Genomic DNA, 21489 nt, shown 5'->3' on the forward strand with positions numbered 1-21489 from the left:
AATTGATGAAAAAATATTAATTTTAAAATTACATTTATAATAAATGGTAACCACATATAAAGGTTACGAAAAAATAACCTCAAAATAGTTTTATTGTAGTTGGAACCATTTCTGTTTAGACAATAATCATTTTTATTGTCAACAATATTTTGGTTACTTAGCAAACGAAGAAATTTGACAATCATTTAAATATAATAATGTATAATAAATAAGACGTCATAAATAATTCATTAAAACAATTAAGTTATCTGAAATGAAAAACGCATAAAATAATTAAATAAAAGTTGCATATTATCTAGAATTTAAAGCAAAGGAAGTCTTAAAACATTACAATACCAAAGTCTCTAGTCGGAAAGAGTAAATAAATTTAATAAAGACAAACATATATCTTGATATTATCATTTTTGTTCACTTTTCCCTTTTAATATTTCGCTTTAGAACCTTCAATGAAATATGGTCTTCTTCAATATAGACCACACGATTATATGCAAATTCTATATGGAGAAGATACTCATCCTAAGATTTATGATTCCCTCTAAGCACAACCCTTAACAAAGTGGACAGGGAACTATTGACTACTTCCGTTTGCCCATCAGTTTGTGGGTGACAAGTAGTAGAAAAAGATAACTTGGTTCCTAGCCTAGACCACAAGGTCCTCCAAAAATGGCTAAGGAATTTAGTATCCCTATCAGACACAATTGTTTTGGGTAAGCCATGAAGACGAACCACTTCTTTGAAGAATAGTTTTGCTATATTTCTAGCACCATCCACTTTGCGACATGGTATAAAATGTGCCATTTTTGAAAAACTGTCCACTACCACAAAGATGGAATCAACACCCCTAGAAGTCCTTGGAAGCCTTAGGACAAAGTCCATGCTTATGTCCTCCCAAGGGGTGGTAGCAATTGGCAGAGGAGTATATAAACCCGCTAGACTTAGCATGTAAACAAGTAAGACAACTAGCACAATATTTTTGGATTTCCTTCCTCATATTAGGCCAGAAAAAAATTTCTTTAAGCATTGCTAATGTTTTGGCAACCCCAAAGTGTCCCATCAGCCCCCCTTCATGCATTTCCTTGACTAGGAGTTTCCTATGTGAACCAAGAGGGATACAAAGACGCCCTTCTTTAAAAAGATACCCACTTGACACATAAAGACTTCCTTGGGACTTGGTTTGACAAGCATCATAAATAGAAGCAAAGTATGGATCTTGAAGATACAATTCATAAATGTTTTAAAATCAAAGAATTTGAGAACCCAAGGTGGCTAGAAGAGTGTATCTTCTTGAAAGTGCATCAACCGCTACATTGGATTTTTCTTTCTTGTACTTAATTACATATGGGAATTGTTCTAAAAACTTCATCCATTTGGCATGCCTCTTATTGAGTTTATGCTGCCTCTTCAAATACTTGAGAGATTCATGATCATTGTGAATAATGAACTCTTTGGAAACAAGATAATGCTCCCAAGTATGAAGTACACGCACAAAGGCATATAACTCTTTGTCATAAGTAGGGTAATTACAAGAAAGTCCATTGAGTTTTTCATTAAAATATGCAATTGGATTACCTTCTTGTAATAAAATCGCGCCTATGCCAACTCCCGAGGCATCACACTCAAGCTCAAAAGTTTTGTCAAAATTTGGTAGAGCAAGAATGGGTGCTTGGGTGAGTTTTGCCTTAATCTCATCAAAGGCAGCTTGTTGCTTTTCACCTCACACAAAAGGTGTATCTTTTTTAACAAGTTCATTTAAGGGTGAGGCTAAAGTAGAGAAGTTGGGTACAAACCTTCTATAAAAGCTAGCAAGCCCATGAAAACTACAGATGTCCCTAACACTCTTTGGAATGGGCCATTCTTGGATGGCTTTGATTTTCTCAAGGTCAACATGGACCCCATTTTTATTGACTACAAATCCTAAGAAAAAAACATTATCTACACAAAAAGTACACTTATCTATGTTGGCATACAATTTATTAGTCCTAAGAAGAGAAAGAACTACCCTAAGGTGAGTTATATGACCACTAAGACTAGTACTATAAACCAAAATATCATCAAAATAAACAACAACAAATCTACCTATACAATCACGCAAGACATGATTCATTAAGTGCATGAATGTACTTGGAGCATTGGTTAAGCCAAAAGGCATGAATAACCATTCATAAAGACCAAATTTGGTTTTGAAGGCGGTTTTCCATTCATCTCCTTTTTGAATTCGGATTTGATGGTAACCACACTTGAGGTCTATTTTAGAAAAGATTTGGGCTCAATGTAACTCATCTAGCATATCATCAAGAATTGGGATTGGGTGCCTATAATTGATGGTTATGTTGTTGATGGCCCTACAATCACAACATATGCGCCATTTACCATCTTTTTTGGGCACCAACAACACAGGTACAACACAAGGACTCAAGCTTTTTTGTACCCACCCTTTTTTTAGAAGCTCGTTCACTTGGGATTCATCTTCTTTTTTCAATTGGATTTGTCATATAGGCAGGTCTATTGGGAAGACTAGCGCCTAAGACAAAATCAATTTGATGCTTAATCCCTCTAAAAGGAGGAAGTCCATGAGGACCATCTTTTGGAAAAAGATCTTCAAATTCTTGAAGGAGAGCAACAATAGGAGAAGGAAGATTCTTAAGTGAAGAGCTAGAGAGACAAGTGAGAATAACTTGACACAAAAGAAGGTAGGAAGGTTGTTCCTCGTGAAGAGTATGGAAAAGAGATTTTTTAGTGAGAAGCACTTCATGATAAATGACCTTAGGATTAGAATCCTCTACCTTAGGCTTTGACACCTCTTTAGAGTTTTTAGAACTCTCTTCCTCTATCCTAGCTCGCATTTGAGCTTAATCACTAGCAACTTGGCTAGGAGTGAGAGGGTGAAGGACAAAAGTCTTAGAATGATGGAGGAGAGAGATCTCATTGGTATGGCTATTGTGTATGGTTTTGCGATCAAATTGCCACGGCCTTCCCAGGAGAATATGGCAAGCTTCCATTGGTATCACATCACACAAAACTTTGACTTTAAATTTGCCAATGGAAAACTTGATTTCAACTTGATGCCTAACATTGATATCCCCATCTTCATTAAGTCAATGAAGTTTGTAAGGTGTAAGATGGGATAGCAAAGCTAGGTTCAACTTCGCAACCAACCTAGTGCTACAACAATTGTAGCACGACCCACTATTAATGATAAGAGAACAAGTGTTATTTAAAACATCACACCTTGGGTGGAAAAAGTTTTCTCTTTGATCATTGAGAGGAAGGCTAGGTTGATTGTTAAGTAACCTCCTAATCATAAGAAGATTGCCTTCTTTGGCAAAAGAATATTCTTTGGAAGCACTGGAATGAGAACTCTCAGAGTCACTTGAAGAAGGAGACTCCTCTTGACTGTTATAGAGGTCATTGCCCTTTAGCACAATGGTGCGCTTTGTAGGACATTGGGTAGCTACATGACCTCTACCTAGACATTTGAAACATTTGATTTCACTAGCCTTTTTGGTGGAGGACTCACTTTTTTCACTAACCTTTGCAGGGGTTTTATGAATGGTTTCTTTTTCCTTTGAAAAATCTTTCTTAGACTCTTTGGAAAACACATTTGGAGGAAACAAGATAGAAGAATCCTTGCGAGAAGGTCTTCTTGAAAGTTGACGCTCCACCTTGATGCACATTTGTAGTAGGTCATTCAAACCTTGGTAAGGGAGCAATTCAACTCTATCTCTTATATTGAAATTGAGACCATTTAAGAACCTAGCAACAATTAATTCCTCTTCTTCTTCAATTCTCGCCCTTAGAATATACAATTCTACCCTTTGCCTATATTCCTCTATTATCATTGATCTTTGTTGGAGCCTTTGGAGTTTATCCATAAGCCCCCTTTTGTAATATGAAGGAACATGGCGACCATGTAGGGCTGCTTTGAGATCAAACCAATAGGTAATCTCGAGTTACCCATTTCTTTTCTTTAGAAGGACTAAGGAAGTCCACCAATTAAGGGCATGGCCTTGAAAGCTAAAGATAGCCAAAGAAACACGTCTATCTTCTTCTATCATGTGGCTATCAAAAAGTTTATCAACCTTTGCCACCCAATTAAGATATGTTTCAACATTATCTTTGCCATGAAAGTGAGGCAAGTCTATCCTAACTTCCTTGGGAGGAAGAGGGTGCCTTTGCCTTCTTTGATGAGGCGATTGTCTCTCATGAGGGCACTCAAAATCCTTCTCATAATCAACATGTTCATGCTCATGCCTTGAGGGAGGACGAGAAGGTCTAGGAGAACCATGTTGATTATTTGTGGATGCCTTAAATTGCTCAGTTAAGAAATGTAGATTGACTTGTATCGCATCTATTTGAGATTTGAGGTCGTGAACCTCTTTGGAGAGTGTACGAAGTGCACAAGGGTTAACTTCACCCTTATCATCAGCACTAGTGTGAGGACTAGGGGGTTTTGTTGTTGTTGTTGATGGAGCACACTAGCACAAGTGGCTCTTCTAGTGCTCATGATTGAAAGAACTTAGAAACTTTGACAAAGTGTGTGAAAAGGATATAAACACAAGTGAACCCCCAAGTAGGCGAGGTGAGTCTATGAATACCACTTAAAAACCAAGGCCAATCCTTGCAAGGTACACTTGTGAGTATTTTTGAAAGAATTTCACACTATGTCCAAGTGCTAAGTAGTTAAAACCACTAGACACTAGGTGCAAAACAAACAAGACTCAAAAGGAAACACTAACACACTAAATGCGGACCCCTAAATGGCAAAAATATGAGAGACTTTGGTCTCACAACTTAAGACTCTAAAACGTATTGCAAGAAAACATGAATATAAGCTATGCGGCCTAATGTAGGGTGAGAAAGCACTTACAACTTTCAACACTTACAACTAAAGCGACTCACTATGTAGTATGCAAAGGTTCTACTTAGGAGATGAGATTGAACACCTTGTGATTCCCTAAGACACCTAAGTAGGCAAAGAATTACAAATAAAAGCAACCAAATTTGGAACACAAAATTTGGCACTTTGAGGAGCAACCGAGAGCACTCTGATTTTAGTGAACTTTGGGTAAAAATTAGGCAACTGAGGAAGCTCCAAATATACCAAAAGAAGTGACCAAATTATAGAGAAAGAAGTAAACTATGAAGATGCAACCATTACAAGCCACAATGGCCAAACAAAAGTCTTCAAAATGACGGTTCAATGAGCTCTCGTGACCACTAAGCCTTGTGCCAAAATTGTGGACAGCAAAAGAACAAGTTCTTGAGAACGTCAAGAAGGAAAGAAAGCCTTAGTTGATGGCTAATGTGCACACACCAAATTGGACACCTTTGGGCACTTTGTGGATGTGAAAATTACAGCACCAAATACCCAAACAGCAGCAAGAAACTGCACCAAAATCAGCAAATAAAAACCAAAGAAAACTTTGCCAAATTCAAATGGTTAGTACTCAACACTCTCAAAAAATTTGTACCTCAAATCGGACTAGGTGTGGGAGGAAAAGGAATTGCCAATTGAAAGCATTAGGCTAAAGCATTGAATCACATCCACCACCTAAAATGCTACCACTATCTATCAATAAGAAGAAAGCATTGCATCACCAAATCAAACCACAAAACTCGAGAGCATTGCAATTGGAAGGAAACAACAAATAAAGCAAGAAAGGCCAATTAGAAATGCTAAACCAAAGTGGAATTCATGAAACAAGACTTAAATGAAAAGCCAAAAAGGACAATCAAAAAATTAAGGCTTGAAAGACAGGAAAGCACATCAAATAGAATCCTAGAATGGAACTAGAATGGATTAAAAAAACGAAAAGCAGAAAATGCAGTGCTCATAAGATGCTTATGGTATTCATTGCATTTGTGCCAATATGAGGGAATTAATCCACTACAAATGAAAGCAAATGATGGCAATATGGAATACACACATAAACAAGCAAATGTATAGAGCAAGAGCACTGAAATTCTGAAGCAAAACACACAAAAAATGCACTAAACAATGATTTTCCCAAAAACATAGCACCAGTAAACGTTAACATATGCCTTAACTTTGAAGATTTATCATATTTTTTATACTGGACATATTTGAATTATTATTTTTGCTAATTTTTCATCCGGATGTTAAGAAAATTAGGCAAAAATCATAAGGTGATTCAGTGCTATGAATCGTTCCAGTTAAATCAAATAAGAAAAGTGTATGTCAGGACACAAGTAAAACAGCAGCAGATTTGCACTGAAAAACGTAGAAAGTTGCCTTTACTTCAAAAATTTGTCTAAAATTTAATTGTCAACATAATTGAATGATTCTTGTTGGAGAATTTTTGTCTAAGAATTAGCTTTTCGAAGCAACAATTAGATTAAAAAGTCGTGCACTGAGTCACTCATGACACTTCTGAAACAGAAGGTGTGCAATAGAAAAAAATTGAAAATTGAAGCAAAAGCATATTAAAAGTGGAAGATGTTCAATGGACAAATCAAATCGCTTTGGAGCTTGATTATGATCTAAAATCAAGCATAGATCAAGATGAACATCTAGGACACTCTAAAGCCCAAACTAATCGGTGAAATAGCATTAAAACGGTGAGGAAAACTGCCTCAAACATCCACACGCATAACATGAAGCTTCATTGCATTTTGGAGTGGAGTTTGGCACGGTTTCACTCAAGCAAGTGCAGAAATTGATTTTAAACAGTGGAAAATGGAAGAAACATGTAAAATAAAGCATTAACAAGACTTAGAACACAACTTGAATGGTGGAAATGTAAAATGAAGAAGAATCACCAAATGAAAATGAGAGAAACTCAAAGAAAAGCAAGTAAAGGTTGCTAAAAATGAAATGGAAAGCTAGTAAACATATGAACCAAAACAAATACTGAAATCTACAATTAGAGTGCAAAGCATTCTTGTAGTCTCATTGTTGTTTGGTCACAATGAAGGAAACAAGATGAAGAACACAAAATGGCAAGCATAATGGAAGAACTCACATTAAACACAAAACAAACGGTAGAAGGAGAAGAAAATGGAAGAACAAGACGAAAATAGAAAGGAAAACAAGAAAAACTATGGAAAGAAACCATTACCAAATCGACACAAGATGCAACTCCACGGTTTGATGGCTCTAGATACCATTATGGTGGAACCCTTGGATGAAGGTGAAGAAGAGAGCTCCATGGATGGGTGAGGATTGGCGGAAGCAAGGTGAATGATGAAGGTTGTTCTCGGAATTGGAGTGAAAGGTGAGTAATGAATTCTATCTTAGAGAAGATAGACGAAGGTGGCTAGAGGAGATGATTCAATCCTCTAGCTCAAGTGACTCTCAAAAGGCAATAGGAGTGGAATACTCTCAACACTAGGCATCTATGACTTAAAATTCAAGAGTGATTACAATAGCCTAAACTTTAGGCTTTTATATGAAAGCAAATACACATAAGCACTCTTAGCCCTTGGATGAAAATGACCTTCAATCTTGGCCGTGGAAGATGGCTTGGAGAAGGAGTAAAGCTCACAACCATTGGATGATGTCTTGGAAAAGATGGAAGCATTCCTAACCCTTGGATGCATTGGATCTGTGAGATATAAGAAGGAGTGTTGACTTCCACTTAGTCCACCTTGGACCCTTGATAGCTCACGGCCAAACCTCCCATTGACTCAGGCAAGCCCAATTTTAGCAATTCAACTACACATTATTTTACTTATTATTCTAGAAAGCAAGGCCTAAACAATGAGCCAATCTTATTGCTATTTTATTGCTCTTTGATACAGCTCTTCAAATCTCCACATCTTCTTTGGCCCATGTGAAGAGTGTGAGAAGCCCATGTGGGTTTGGACCATCTTGGATGAAGCCCAATTGGATCTTTTTTAGCATGTCCCTTGTTATTGGGCCTCTTAATGGACTTGGGCTTGAAGGTATACCTTGGCTTGATGTTGGGCTTGTTGGGGTCACATCAACATTTGAAGCTGAGCATCAAAGGAAAACCTTCATGGCAGGTAAAACCACTATTGTTGATCATCAAGGTGGTTGCCTAAGCTTGGAAGAAAACTCATTCATGAAGGAAACCTTAATGTAAGGGTTCCTCCACCTCCATGGGGACATCCTACGCCTGACACTCTTAGGTTCTAACTCTCAAACATGAGGTTATATCTACAAGTGAAGCGTACTTCCAAGAACACTAAAATAAAGAACACAATTTATAGATAATTAAGGTCAATACAGTTGATTTAAGAAGCCAAGTTCAATCTCAACACCTTAATAAGCATCACCTTTTTCAAACGTAGTTTTAATATACTTTTAACAATACCAAACCAAACCTTTGATACTATTTTATTGCCAAACTTGGGTTAGATTATAGATTACTAATTTAGTTACTAAATCCTTGTAGATACAACCTTGTTGTACTACAACTGACCCAATGCACTTGCCGGATAAAAGCTAGACCATCAACTAGGCCACAACAAGTTTTTGGAGTTGTTATCATGAATTTGCGCTAAGTTAGATTAATAGTTTGTAATCACCTTGAATTTTGTTGTATATTTGTGTAAATTTGTGCAGTAGTAGTTATTTAATTCTGTTTGAAAATCCATTTTTTTCTACTCATTTGATCTTGAGTTGTTATGCATGCCAGGAGGAGAAAAAGGAACTTTGTTGTATGATCCAGAAATTGAGAAAATTATAAGGAGAAATAATAGCATAAATAGGAAAAATAGGTTGTAGGCACGAATCAACTACAATGGAACCAGATTGGAGAAAACTCAACTTTTAAAAGCTCAAATATGCAAACATGCCCTATTGTCACTCATAACCTTCTATTAATCCCACAAACCAACTTGTGGGATTAGACAATGAAGACCCCTACAATCATCCAACAACCTTCTATTAATTGTGTGGCACCATGGGATTATCATGAGAGGATAAGGAGGAAGCTTATCTAGATTGTTTCCTTTTTCCTTAATTGGAAAAGCAAAAATTTGGCTGCAATCTCAACCAAATCAAAGTTTGGTGAATTAGGAGGATGTGGAAAGAAAGTTCTTGACCAGATTTTTCCCACCTAGGTGCTAAGTCAACAATTGTAAATTTTGCACAAGGAATAGATGAGCTTGTATGTGAAGCATGGGAGAGATACAAATCTCTTCTAAAAAAATGTCCAAACCATAGATTTGATGACTAAAGATGTGGCTAAATCAACTACAATCATAGAGTCCTTGTCAGCTAGTGACCACCAAGTGCAGCATGATAGCAGCCAACCAAATAGAAGAGGAATTTTGGAATTAGATACACAATGTGCAATCTTAGCCCAAAACAAGCTAATTTCACAGTAGATCGAGGAAATTAAAAAGCAAATGACTAAAATGCAAGTTTGAGCAACAATAATTGACACATCTTAGCAAGTTCTGAGGTGTTATTTCAACCCTAACGTCAATGTTCAACAATAGAATTGATCCAAGAAGAGCAGGCCAATTTCATGAGTGGCTTAAGAAATCTAGAGAATTTCAACTTCCATTAGAATTCAAATTGGAGGAATAATCAATACCACAGTTCTAGATGGAGGCAAGAGGCTAGAAATCCACAAAGGCATAATCACCTAGCACCTTATCAATTCCAACAACCATTCCAGCAGAAAAAAGTAAACAAATTAGAGGATGCTCTAGCTCAATTCATTCAAGTTTTAGCAACCAATCAAAAGAACACAAAGGCCTCCATCAGAAATCTAGAAGTGCAACTTGGACAAATAGCTAAGCAACTTTGTGACCAACAAGAAAGTTAATTTTCAGCCAACACTCAAGTAAATCCTGAGGAATATTGCAAATCTATCATAACCAGACAAGTGATAGGGAAGGGAATTTGAGATCACTTGAATGGAGAAAATGAAAAAGAAATAAGGGAAAGAATAAGTCTGGATGAAAGAAAATGAGGAAATATAGTTTAGTGAAAAAAGATAGTTGAGTAATGAATATGAAGAAAAAAATATAAAAAAGAAAAAAAGGGGAAAGAAAAGAAAGAAGAAAGAAAGACATTGAGATGAAAAACTCCCCTGTAACAAGTTTTCCTTATCCTTATGGACCAACTAGAAAAGATAAAGAAAGGCAAATCACTATATTTCTGGATATGATCAAAAGGTTGTAGATCAATATACCTTTCACAGAGGCAATGGAGTAAATGCCTACCTATGCCAAATTCATGAAGGATATGCTCACAAAGAAAAGGAGAATCTAAGAGGAGGAGATTGTGGAATTGAAAACTGACTGTAGTGCCATTATTCAAAAGTCCCAACCTCTAAAATCTAGTGGTCCAGGAAGTTCCACATTGCTAGTAATTATTGGTAGCTTAATAGTGGACAAAGCATTACTAGACCTTGGAGTAAGTATCAATTTAATGCCTTTGTCCATGTTAAAAAGAATTGTAGATGTAGAGGTTCAGTCAACCAAAATGGCACTTCAATTGGTTGATAGATCCATCAAGTATCCATATGAAATTGTAGAAGACTTGTTGGTCAAGGTAGATAGATTCTACTTTGCAGCAAATTTTGTAGTCATGGATATAGAGGAAGATTCAAAAGTGTCTCTCATCTTAGGAAGGCCCTTCATGAAAATAGCTAAGGCCATCATTGATGTTGACAATGGCAAATTAAAAGTGAGAATGCAGGATGAGGAGGTCATATTCAATGTGTTTGAAGTCGTAAAGCATCCTAATAACAAAAATGATTGCTTTAGAATGGATGCACTTTATGATGTATGCTTAGAATTCAAAGAGACAATTGTAGTAACATACCCTCGAGAAGGTTTTGACAAATCAACTACAAGAGTGGAGTGCTAAGCAGGAGGAGGAAGTTCAAAAGTGATTGGAGGATCTGAGTCAAACCAAAGAAGTTTCCTCTTTTGCAGCCCCAATATTGGAGTTCAAGCCTAAAAATGAAGAACAAGAGCAACAACCAAAATTGAAGCTGAAGCAACTTCCAGGCCATCTTAAATATGTTTTCCTTGGAAAAATGATGTTCAACTAGTGATTCTGAGTAATTGACAACGTCCATTTTTACCTCTTTTTATATGTGTATTGTCATGAATAAATCAACTTTTTTCTAGCTTTTAACTTGTTATATTCTCAAGTTTTGGGTTTTAGTTAGTTTATGCTTGTTTTACCTCTAATCTCTATTTTGAGTGTGTTAAATAAGTCAATAGGAAGCATGTGTGGTGGAGGAAAACAAACAAGAACTCAAGGGAGCGTGATTGGATAAGAAAAGATTGATTTTAAGGTAAATACCTGCGTCAAACCCCACTAGAATCGTGTTCAGCGCCACAAAGACATAAAGTAACAAGTATTGTTGGAGAGTCTAGGGTCGGGCACCAGTAAACAAGGTTAGGCTAAATAGCGTCCAAGAGGCTAAGGTTAGGCGCCAAATTGTCTAGAAAGCAGGGTCGAGTGCCAGTACACAAGGTCGAGCACCATCTACAGAAAAAAGTTGTTTCACATTTTTACTGATAACGTCGGGTGGTGGAACCTGGGGTCGAGCGACAACGGCACTGGTGTGTCAAAAATTGGTATCTAAACATATTTCTCATGAGGGTAAAGGGGATTCCTCTTTTTTCACGATAGAGAAAAACTTTTTGGTGCTTGGAGAGCCTATTGGTGGTTATTAGGGGTGTTGGGAAGCTCTCCCACTCCTTATTGGGTCTTTCCTCCATTCATGGTGGTTTTCCCCCTATTAGGGTTGGAGAGGAAGATGGGTTGAGAATTGGAGATGGAGACATGAATTGGAGGCGCAATTGGAGCATGGAGCAGTTGCCAAGAACCTTGGGAGAGGGCTTGCATCTTCTCTCTAGTTTCCATCTCTTGCATATCTCTTCTATTTCCTAGGTTCTCCACCATGGAGAGGTAGACCTTTTGTTGAGATTAAATGTAATGAACTAAATTCAAGTTAGTGTTTGATTTATGTGTTTAATGCTTGTTGTGGCTTGATCACCCATGACTTGTTTACGGTTCTTGAGGTGTTGGAAAATGTGTTTTGAACTTATAACTGAAACTGAATACCTAATGGAGTTTGTATATAGGGATAAAACATGTGATTTTACGTTATCTGGTAATACAAATAAGTTGGATATATTGATTGGAACGTATCTTGTTAGATAAAGAATGTCATTTGAGTGAGTTTGGTACTTTTTTGTGTTTCTGCATAATTTCCCAGAATATCAGTTGATTGATTTTATCTTTTAATCTATTGAATCATATTACATGAACATATTAATTTGTAGTTTTTGTTTTTAATCGACTGAAAAATGTTACTCTACAACAATACATCTCTAATTTACTAGTCAATTGAATTCATTTTAAAAGGGTTTTCATAAGTTTTAATTGGACACATTTTTTAATACTCAGCCAATTCAACCCCCCTTCTTGGCTTAGAAAAATCTTTTAAACCTACAAAATCTACATAGCATATCAATCATATGAGTTCAAGAGTTTTTAATTTTAATTGAGAATGTGCTTTGATAAAATTTAGAAATTTTCATGTGATTGAATGAGTTTTTGCCAATGATTGAGAATGTACTTTGATTAAAGGTAAAAACTTTAATAAGAATTAATCAATAATGTACTTTGGTTAATTAGCTTTTTACTTAATATAAGAGGGAAAAGTATAGACATGATTAAACATAGTAATATTTAATTGAGAATGCACTTTGGTTAAATTTACGATGATTAATCTACAAAGTTTTTTTTTTCTTTTAATTGAGAATATACTTTGGTTAAAGTGAGAATGTCAACAAATTAATTGAGAATTTACATTAATTAATTTGAAAATCTAAGACAATAATTAATTGAATCATAATCCTAATGAAGAATCTATTTTGAAAGCAGTGGAATAAATTTATTTTCTTTATCATTATTTTACATCTTTTTATCTTTTTCCAAATTTATTCTTTATTTCTTACATTCGCGCACAAATACCTCAATATGAATAAAAGAGACTCTTGCTGATCCATCTCCTCTAATAGTATTTCTCTCCATGTGAACAAAGTGTAAATGATATTATTTTTACCCAAATTGAAGTAGTGCTATTTTAATATCATTCTAAAATGAAGTGTTGTTATAATTTAGATACCTTGTTCAATACATACATGCATTATTGATAGCTTGAAGTGAGTAAATTTGAATAAAAAAGACTTAGTTAGTGATTTAGTCATTTAATTTGTTGGTTTGGTTCATTTTTCTTCTTCTTATTATTCTTGGATTCAATTTAGTCCTCAATTTTTTAAAAAAAGTTCAATTTGGTCATTCAATTGTTTAAAACGGTTCAATTTGGTCCTCCAATTATTTAAAAAGGTTCAATTTTTTTTTCAATTTAGTCTCTCTATTTAAAATTTTGATTCAATTTAATCATACTATTTCTTAAAATGATCCAATTTTGTTCTCTTTAGTTTGAGACCAAATTAGTAATTAAGCTTAATTACAACTTATATATACATGTTAAAATAATTTTTTATAATTTATACCTCAAATCACTCCACCTAAATACTTATTTTTTTTACTCCATTTAAATACTCATTTTTTTTACATTTAGATGAAGTGATTGGATGTATAAATTCTAAAGAAAAAATAAATTTAACATGTATGTATTAGTTGTAATTGAGCTTAATTATTAATTTGGTCTCAAATTGAAAAGGACAAAATTGGATCATTTTAAAGAATAGGGGACTAAATTGAATCAAAATTTTAAATAAAGACTAAATTGAATTAAAATTTCAAAGAGAGGAACTAAATTATTTTTTTCTTAAAAAATAACCTTTTTAAACAATTGAAGGATCAAATTGAACATTTTTAAAATATTGGAGAACTAAATTGAACCCAAAAATAATAAGGAATACAAAGTAAACCAAACTAGTAAATTAGAAAACTAAATCACCGATTAAACCACTAAAAAAAGATAATAGTTTCAAAAACCGAAATTATATTTTTAACTTCAACATATTTATGATTTTTACCTAAATTATTCTTAAACACCGATTTTAGTGTAAGAAACAAAATTTAAAGGTTTAAATGTCCATGTTTTGGTCTAGTTTGTTCAATTTGGTCCCTTTTGTTTCTTGCATCCAATTTGGTCCCTGAATTGCTAAATTATGTTCAATTTCGTCCATTTCGTTGACAGTTGTTTAAATTGATAATGATAGAGTGTACACGTTGGTATTGTTGACATGATGTGGCACTGTTCACGTTATGATTGGTTGTGTTTTGTTCAAATAAGTCCCTCTTTTAGTCACCACCACCACCACCACCACGTCAAAAATTAGAAAATAATAAGGAATACAAAGTAAACCAAACTAGTAAATTAGAAAACTAAATCACCGATTAAACCACTAAAAAAAGATAATAGTTTCAAAAACCGAAATTATATTTTTAACTTCAACATATTTATGATTTTTACCTAAATTATTCTTAAACACCGATTTTAGTGTAAGAAACAAAATTTAAAGGTTTAAATGTCCATGTTTTGGTCTAGTTTGTTCAATTTGGTCCCTTTTGTTTCTTGCATCCAATTTGGTCCCTGAATTGCTAAATTATGTTCAATTTCGTCCATTTCGTTGACAGTTGTTTAAATTGATAATGATAGAGTGTACACGTTGGTATTGTTGACATGATGTGGCACTGTTCACGTTATGATTGGTTGTGTTTTGTTCAAATAAGTCCCTCTTTTAGTCACCACCACCACCACCACCACGTCAAGGTTTTTGGACTATAATTGCAATCACAACAATCGTATTTCTGCATAATATTTAACAAAAATAGAGACTAAATTGAACAAATTTAACTAAAATAAGAATTTATTTGAACAAAATATAACCAGCCATAACGTGAATAATACTACGTCACGTCACGTCACGTCACTAGTGCCAACGTGTACACTCTGTTATTATCAATTTAAACCACAACAATGAAAAGACAAAATTAAACATAATTTAACAAATCAGAAACCAAATTGAACATGAAAAAAAAAAAAACAAATTCAACAAATTGAATGCAGGACCAAAATAATATTTAAACCAAATTTAAATGAAACACAAAATAAAGACCATGGATAATTTGAAACCGATTTGTGAAGTTGATTTTGGAAAAGTGTGCTAGAGCTCATATTGGGCTTTTCCCGCTCATTTTTGAAAGAAAACCCTTGTCTTCATCCTTCACAACTTCAGATTGGAGCGACAACATGAGTGCTCCCATGGACACAGAGCTCACAACCTACGAAAATGGCGCTGGTTCCCAACACTTACTTCCCGAGGACAAAGTTCTTGTCCCTGGTACTTCCCCTCTCACTCTCTCTACTTTACAAATTCTTATATCTTTTCTTGCTCTTTCTATAATCACTCTTACTTTGCTCCTAGTCGAGGTAACCCTAAAACCTTCCAGCACCGCTAAAATCGAAGATGTTCGTTCCGCGGTTGAAGGGTAACCCCTTTCCCTTCTTTGCCAAATTGCAAATTAAAGTTTTTTTTTTTTCCAAATTGTGATTATTGCTCTCCTCGATTTAGCAGGATGCTTGAAAAGAGGAGTTTGAGCTATATCGATGGACCCATTCCGGTGCCTCTTGATGAGGCGTTTCTCGCAGATAACGTGCAAAGAATTTGCGTCTGCGGATGTGATTCTGGTGTGCGATTTTTGTTTTGTTTTAGGGTTTAGAAACAATCAAGAATGATTGGACCTTTATTGATTTTATTTCTCTTACTTTTTTTAAATCAGAAATTGCATAAAAGGACTTCTGGTTCCTTCGTCAGTTGGATTGAGTGTTTTAGCAATTAGCACAATAACATAGCAAATTATGTTGAATAATTCCCTGAATGGAGAGTGAGGGACACTTTCATTCTGCGGCTGCTTTTCTGATTCTGATTCTGTAAAATGTAACTCTTTTGTAGATGAAGGGAGGCATAATGATAATGTTCTTTTGTTCTGGCAAGTCAAGCCTATTGTACATGTTTTTCAGGTGATACTGCTGACTTTATTTCATTACCTATGTGTTGATCTCAGTCTCATTTTCCTTGGTTGTCATGTCCTTATGAGTATGAAGAGGGATAGATATAGCTCCTCTAAAGCGAGAAGGGTTCACTTTGAAATTTAAAGCACAGTTATACTATTCTTTTGGAAGTGCCTTTTGAAGTCAGTAGTTCTTGGTCTGAATTTTGCATTGTCAGCTTAGCGAGGAAGGTCCATGTGAAGATATAAGCTCTGATGGCCAGTCTTCCAGCTTCAATGAATGGATTCTTCCTGCAAAAGAATTTGATGGCATGTGGGAAAGGTTATTACTTTTTAGTAGTTTATGCATTTCTTGTTGTAATTGTATACTGTTATTTTTTTATGATTGACAAGTTCTAAATCAGTTACCTTGCAATGTCAACCATTGTGTTTGCAGCTTAATATACGAATCTGGTCTAAAGCAACGGTTATTACGTTATGCAGCAAGTGCTTTGCTCTTTACTGAAAAAGGGGTTGACCCATTCCTTGTTTCATGGAACCGGTAAGAAATGGAAATATTTATTTAGTTACGATCTTCAATTCTGAAACTTTGGTTTACGATCCCATGCATGACCTTATATCTTCATGTCCGGTGTCTTCCCTGGCTGACAGTAAGCAGCATAATGGTGCTTCATGATATACTGAGGAAACTCTGATTTCTGAACACCTGAAAAGCAACTCAGTAGAACTGCTGATTGAGCTTGACATTTGTTGAGAAAAAGTTTGCAGCATACGCAACTATGATAAACAAAACCTTTTTGTCATAATATTGATTGAATTCTTTGCAAATATAAGAAACTATCAAATGGACTGAAAAATTACAACAAAGGAAGATGAACAAGAACATTGTGATGGCGGGCCTATAATTTGTCTTGATCTTTTTTTAGACTCTGACTGCTGAAAGTGAACTATTTAGAACTAAATAATATCATGTAGGCTATTTTCCTTGAAGAAAAATTGAAGAAAAACCTTTTCCTTTTTTATTTAATTTTGATGCTATTTAAGTAAAACTGTTCTTTGTAGCAATAATGGGAAGTTGAACTGTAATATGTACATATCTTAATATTTTAGAGACTTTTATATATTTGCAGCATAATTCTGTTACATGGACCTCCTGGGACAGGAAAGACATCTTTATGTAAAGCATTAGCTCAGAAATTAGCAATTCGATTCAATTCAAGGTGCACTGATCTAATATCAGTACTTTTTTTGAATATTCTACCAATATTTCCCAATGAAAACAAGTAAATAAGGGGAACATAAATTAACTTGCCTGTTTTTTCCCAACACAGATACCCTCAGTCGCAGCTTATTGAAGTGAATGCACATTCTTTGTTCAGTAAATGGTTCTCTGAAAGTGGCAAGCTGGTATGCATTTCTAGAACTTGCTGTCTGTCATAGATTTGCGTATTGTCTTCTCTATAACTCATATTTCATACTCTTATTACATAATACATATTGACCGCAATTTTTGTTGGAGGGTTTAACAGTCAAGATTTCTTCCTACTAAATAACATGCTCAAGGCATAAAACTTCACGTATTTATTGTTATTGCCTTCAAGTTGATATCAAGTAAGATCAAAGCATTTAGTTGACTCAAGCTAGGAACACCCCACTATTTGGTAGCAGAGAATTGCATTAGGGAAAAGGGAACGAGAGTCTTGAATATTTTTCTGAGTATGTGTAGTGTTCAAGATCTTTTCCTATATCGCTGGACATAATTATTTGTATATCATTATACCTTCACATGATGGATATGGATTTTGTACTTGATAAATTGGCTGGAAGAGTATGAATCTGGGAACAAAACTTCATCAGAAGTATCTTTTTCTCATTTTTCACCTGGACTTCGTAGTTTTGTTTGTGTTATAATGAGTAATAGTTCTGTTTTGGAGGGTATCTAGCATAAATTAATTCATTTTAGGATCACCTCAGGACAAAGTGGAGTTCTTAGTTATAGTGCAGTAGGAGAAGAAAAGTAAAATGGTACTATTATGTCTAGCAAAAACGGAAAGACTTGCAACCATCATCTTTTTGTTGTTTTGTCTCTTTGGAATTGAAGCATGTAATTGCAGTTATGGAGCACAAATCTGGATAATAGTATTGGGTAGGTGTGCAAAATTTTTACAGATCAGGGTACAAGTATGATAAGAAACAAATAAATAAAAATATAGACCAATAAGTAATTAAAGCCGAATGTAACATGCGATGCCTAACCTAGAGCAACCAAATGTATACAACAAATTTAAAAAGTTAAAAGAAGTCTGTCCAATGCTTACCTATATTGGAATAAATAGTGGTCCTGCAACCATTTAGAAATAGATGGTTTGCAGTTATGATGGAACCTCAGAGTATGGAAGGGTGATCTTCTGCATAAGTGACTCCTAACCTACAATTCATCAAATGCAGTTGGCAATGAAAGTGAATCAATTAGCTCGATGCTCACAAATAAAAGATTTGAATCTCCTCTGCCTTTACATGAGAATGCTCTTGCTTTGCTTCAAATTATGGATTCAGAACATAAGAACATAGTATCTAAAGCAATGCCAAAATTAAAAGAAACAAGTGAAAAGATGGAATAGGAGAAGAAATGTAGAAACATAATCACAGTTTCTCGAAGAAATTTTAATTCATAGCGTGAAACAATGATACAAGAGGGCTATGTATAGCCGTAAATTTTGTCCAAGCTTGGCACCAATAGGAGGCAAGTTCAATATTTGAAAATGGTTCTAGAATATTTATGGAATGAGAGTACCATATACACACTATCCTCGTCATCTTGGTGCTTTCCTTGTGTGTGGAGGATGCCTTATGCATGCTATCAAGGTGTGCTTCTCTTGATTGTCTTAGAATCCTCACTACAACTACAATTAAAAAGAAATACAATTAAAAAAGTAAACGATACCTAAAATCCGAGTCCATGAACTACTAAAGAAAGTAAACAGAGCAGTATTTTTGTAATTAAAAAGGTTATTGTTTCTTATCCTGTTTCTTGTAATTCTCCTAAACCCTTGCTACTTGTTAATTTATGCACTAATCAAGTTGACTAGTCTCTGTTTTAAAAGCAGAGAAGAAAAACTACTAGTTGCTCTTTAACGGAACTGAATGATGTTGTCTAATCTATGTTGTCAACCTCATCAAGTGGGATAATACTTTGCTGTTGTATGTAGATAAACTGAGAAACTATTGTGCAATATTAAGCCACTTAGACTGTCTATGTCCTTTTGGTTTGATAATGCTTAAGTGAGTTTATAAACTAAAGAAGTTCTTCCCTTAACTATAATCCAAGAGTCTTACATATTGAGTATCACTATAATCCAAGAGATTGATAAGTCCAATTGTGAAATTGCCAAATTTAACGATGCTGTATTCTTACCAAGTTACTACACATGAACTATTTTTGTATGGTTATCGAGTGTGTAATTATGTTTCTTTGTTTCCTACAAGGTAGCAAAACTTTTCCAGAAGATTCAAGAAATGGTAGAGGAAGAAAGCAATCTCGTATTTGTATTGATTGGTGAGACATAAGATAACAGGAAAAATTCCAGCTAACTGCTCTTGTATTTTTCTCCAATGTCTGCTGAAGTATGTGCTTATGATCCTGCAGATGAAGTCGAAAGCCTTGCTGCTGCTAGAAAAGCTGCCCTATCTGGTTCTGAACCTTCTGATTCTATTCGGGTAAAATCCTCCACCCCATCCTATCAATAGGAATAAACTCACTCCCCCGTCTCCACTATTTTGTGAAACTGTCTTAGATTGTTTAAAAATGTAATTCAGTGGTGTTGGCTTTTATTCTTGGGTATTTGTGTCTAACGTAAGTTCAATCTGAATACGGAATTTCAGGTTGTCAATGCATTACTAACTCAGATGGACAAGTTAAAATCATCTCCTAATGTGATAATTCTTACAACTTCCAACATAACTGCAGCTATTGGTAAGCCTTAGTTTCTCATTTATTCAATTTTATGGCTTTTTTCCTTGTGAGTTACAGTCGGCTCTCCCATAAATTTGAATATTCAGATCTGATTAGCTTATAATGTCAGTCTACTTACAAGTGAAGTGTAGAGTAGCTTTACAATATCTGGAGTTAGTGCATTTCTTTATTTTATCATGATTCACGGTGGGAATTGGTATCCAGTACCGTGTATAAAACTTTTTCCTCACCAAGCACCTTTTTGGGGCACCCGGGTCAAGTTTTTATAAAATAAAACACTGACTTTCGTTACCACCACAGTAAAAAAAATACTATTTCTAGATCTGAAATTAGCATCACCCCAATGTAACACATCACAACAGCATCCTTTTCCCCCTTGGTGGGAGCATCAATCCTCAAATTTCTTGTTAAGTAGTTTATTCAGTATGCACTTCCTCCATAGACTTCATGAAAAGGCATTTCACATGTCGTAAATCATTCAGATTTATGAATTTTATTGCAGACATTGCTTTTGTTGATCGAGCTGATATCAAAGCATACGTTGGTCCCCCAACTCTTCAAGCTCGGTATGAAATATTAAGGTCCTGCTTGCAGGAACTGATACGTACAGGGATCTTGACTACTTTCCAGGTGCAGAGAGTGCTCAATCTTTTCCAGCTATCTTTACAAACGAGTCATTAATATTGGAATCATTAATCCGATCCAGACAAAAAAATAATCTTACTCAGATTCCCTCATTTTGGCATCTTAGTCTTTTGGCTAATCATACTGACTTTTAGGATTGCAAGAATATCATGCTTCCAAATTACGCTTGTGCAAAGGAGAGGTTGAACGCTCCAGATTTGCGCGAGGGTGCTGCATTCATGCAACTGTGCAAGCACCTGTTGGAAACCGCAGAGGCATGTGAGGTAGGGAAAAATATTTCTTGTGGGTGTTGAACAACATTAATCTTTTGTTTGACCTTTAATCATAATTGATGAGTTTGATCTGTTTACAGGGAATGAGTGGAAGGTCTTTGAGAAAGCTTCCATTTTTGGCACATGCTGCACTCTCAAATCCTTTTGATTGCAACGCTATTAAGTTCTTATGTACAATGGTAGAAACAGCAAAGAGGGAGCGTTCTGAGCTTCCTGATTAAAATAACTAAAATTTCAATTCAAAATGTGTAAATCAAAAGTGTAACTATTGCATCTATGCATTTTAGTTCGATAAATGTTTGATGCATCAGCTATGCTTATTTATTATTACAAGCAATTATAAGGGCTTAGTATATAATGGCTAATCCATGAAAGCGTAACTTCAAAGTATCATTGGCTAAGGGAACGGAGGACGTTTGGGTATCTCCAATTAGATTTACTTTCATTCTTACGGTTCATAAAGTACGATGAGTGTTTGAAATATTCTTCCTTCTGTTATTGAATAACCATGAGTTCAATATTAGGCTTTTTGATATAAGTAAATCTTATTAGTTGTTAACGATTATAAACTAATGTGTCTTTCAACAAATATTGTTAGTGTAATATCAACCATTATAAACATTAGAAATAAAAATATGAAATAGTTA

General features: G+C 34.9%; 2 protein-coding genes across 2 annotated transcripts; both read left to right on the forward strand.

Annotated features, from left to right (window-relative positions):
• Window positions 1-10423: 10423 nt before the first annotated feature.
• Window positions 10424-10810, forward strand: LOC114163476. The gene has a single exon (XM_028047786.1). The coding sequence runs from the start codon at window positions 10424-10426 to the stop codon at window positions 10808-10810; it is 387 nt and encodes a 128-aa protein (XP_027903587.1).
• Window positions 10811-15091: 4281 nt separating this feature from the next.
• Window positions 15092-21200, forward strand: LOC114164282 (pachytene checkpoint protein 2 homolog). The gene is made up of 14 exons (XM_028048888.1): window positions 15092-15282; window positions 15367-15430; window positions 15517-15629; window positions 15895-15962; window positions 16171-16274; window positions 16389-16493; window positions 17083-17172; window positions 17284-17359; window positions 19439-19508; window positions 19599-19669; window positions 19835-19925; window positions 20428-20555; window positions 20705-20833; window positions 20923-21200. Exons 1-14 carry the CDS (start codon window positions 15192-15194, stop codon window positions 21061-21063), a joined length of 1341 nt encoding a protein of 446 aa, XP_027904689.1. The 5' UTR covers window positions 15092-15191; the 3' UTR covers window positions 21064-21200.
• The last annotated feature ends 289 nt before the right edge of the window (window positions 21201-21489 follow it).

The sequence above is a fragment of the Vigna unguiculata genome, chromosome 9 (genome assembly GCF_004118075.2).
Source record: "Vigna unguiculata cultivar IT97K-499-35 chromosome 9, ASM411807v1, whole genome shotgun sequence".
NCBI lineage: Eukaryota > Viridiplantae > Streptophyta > Magnoliopsida > Fabales > Fabaceae > Vigna > Vigna unguiculata.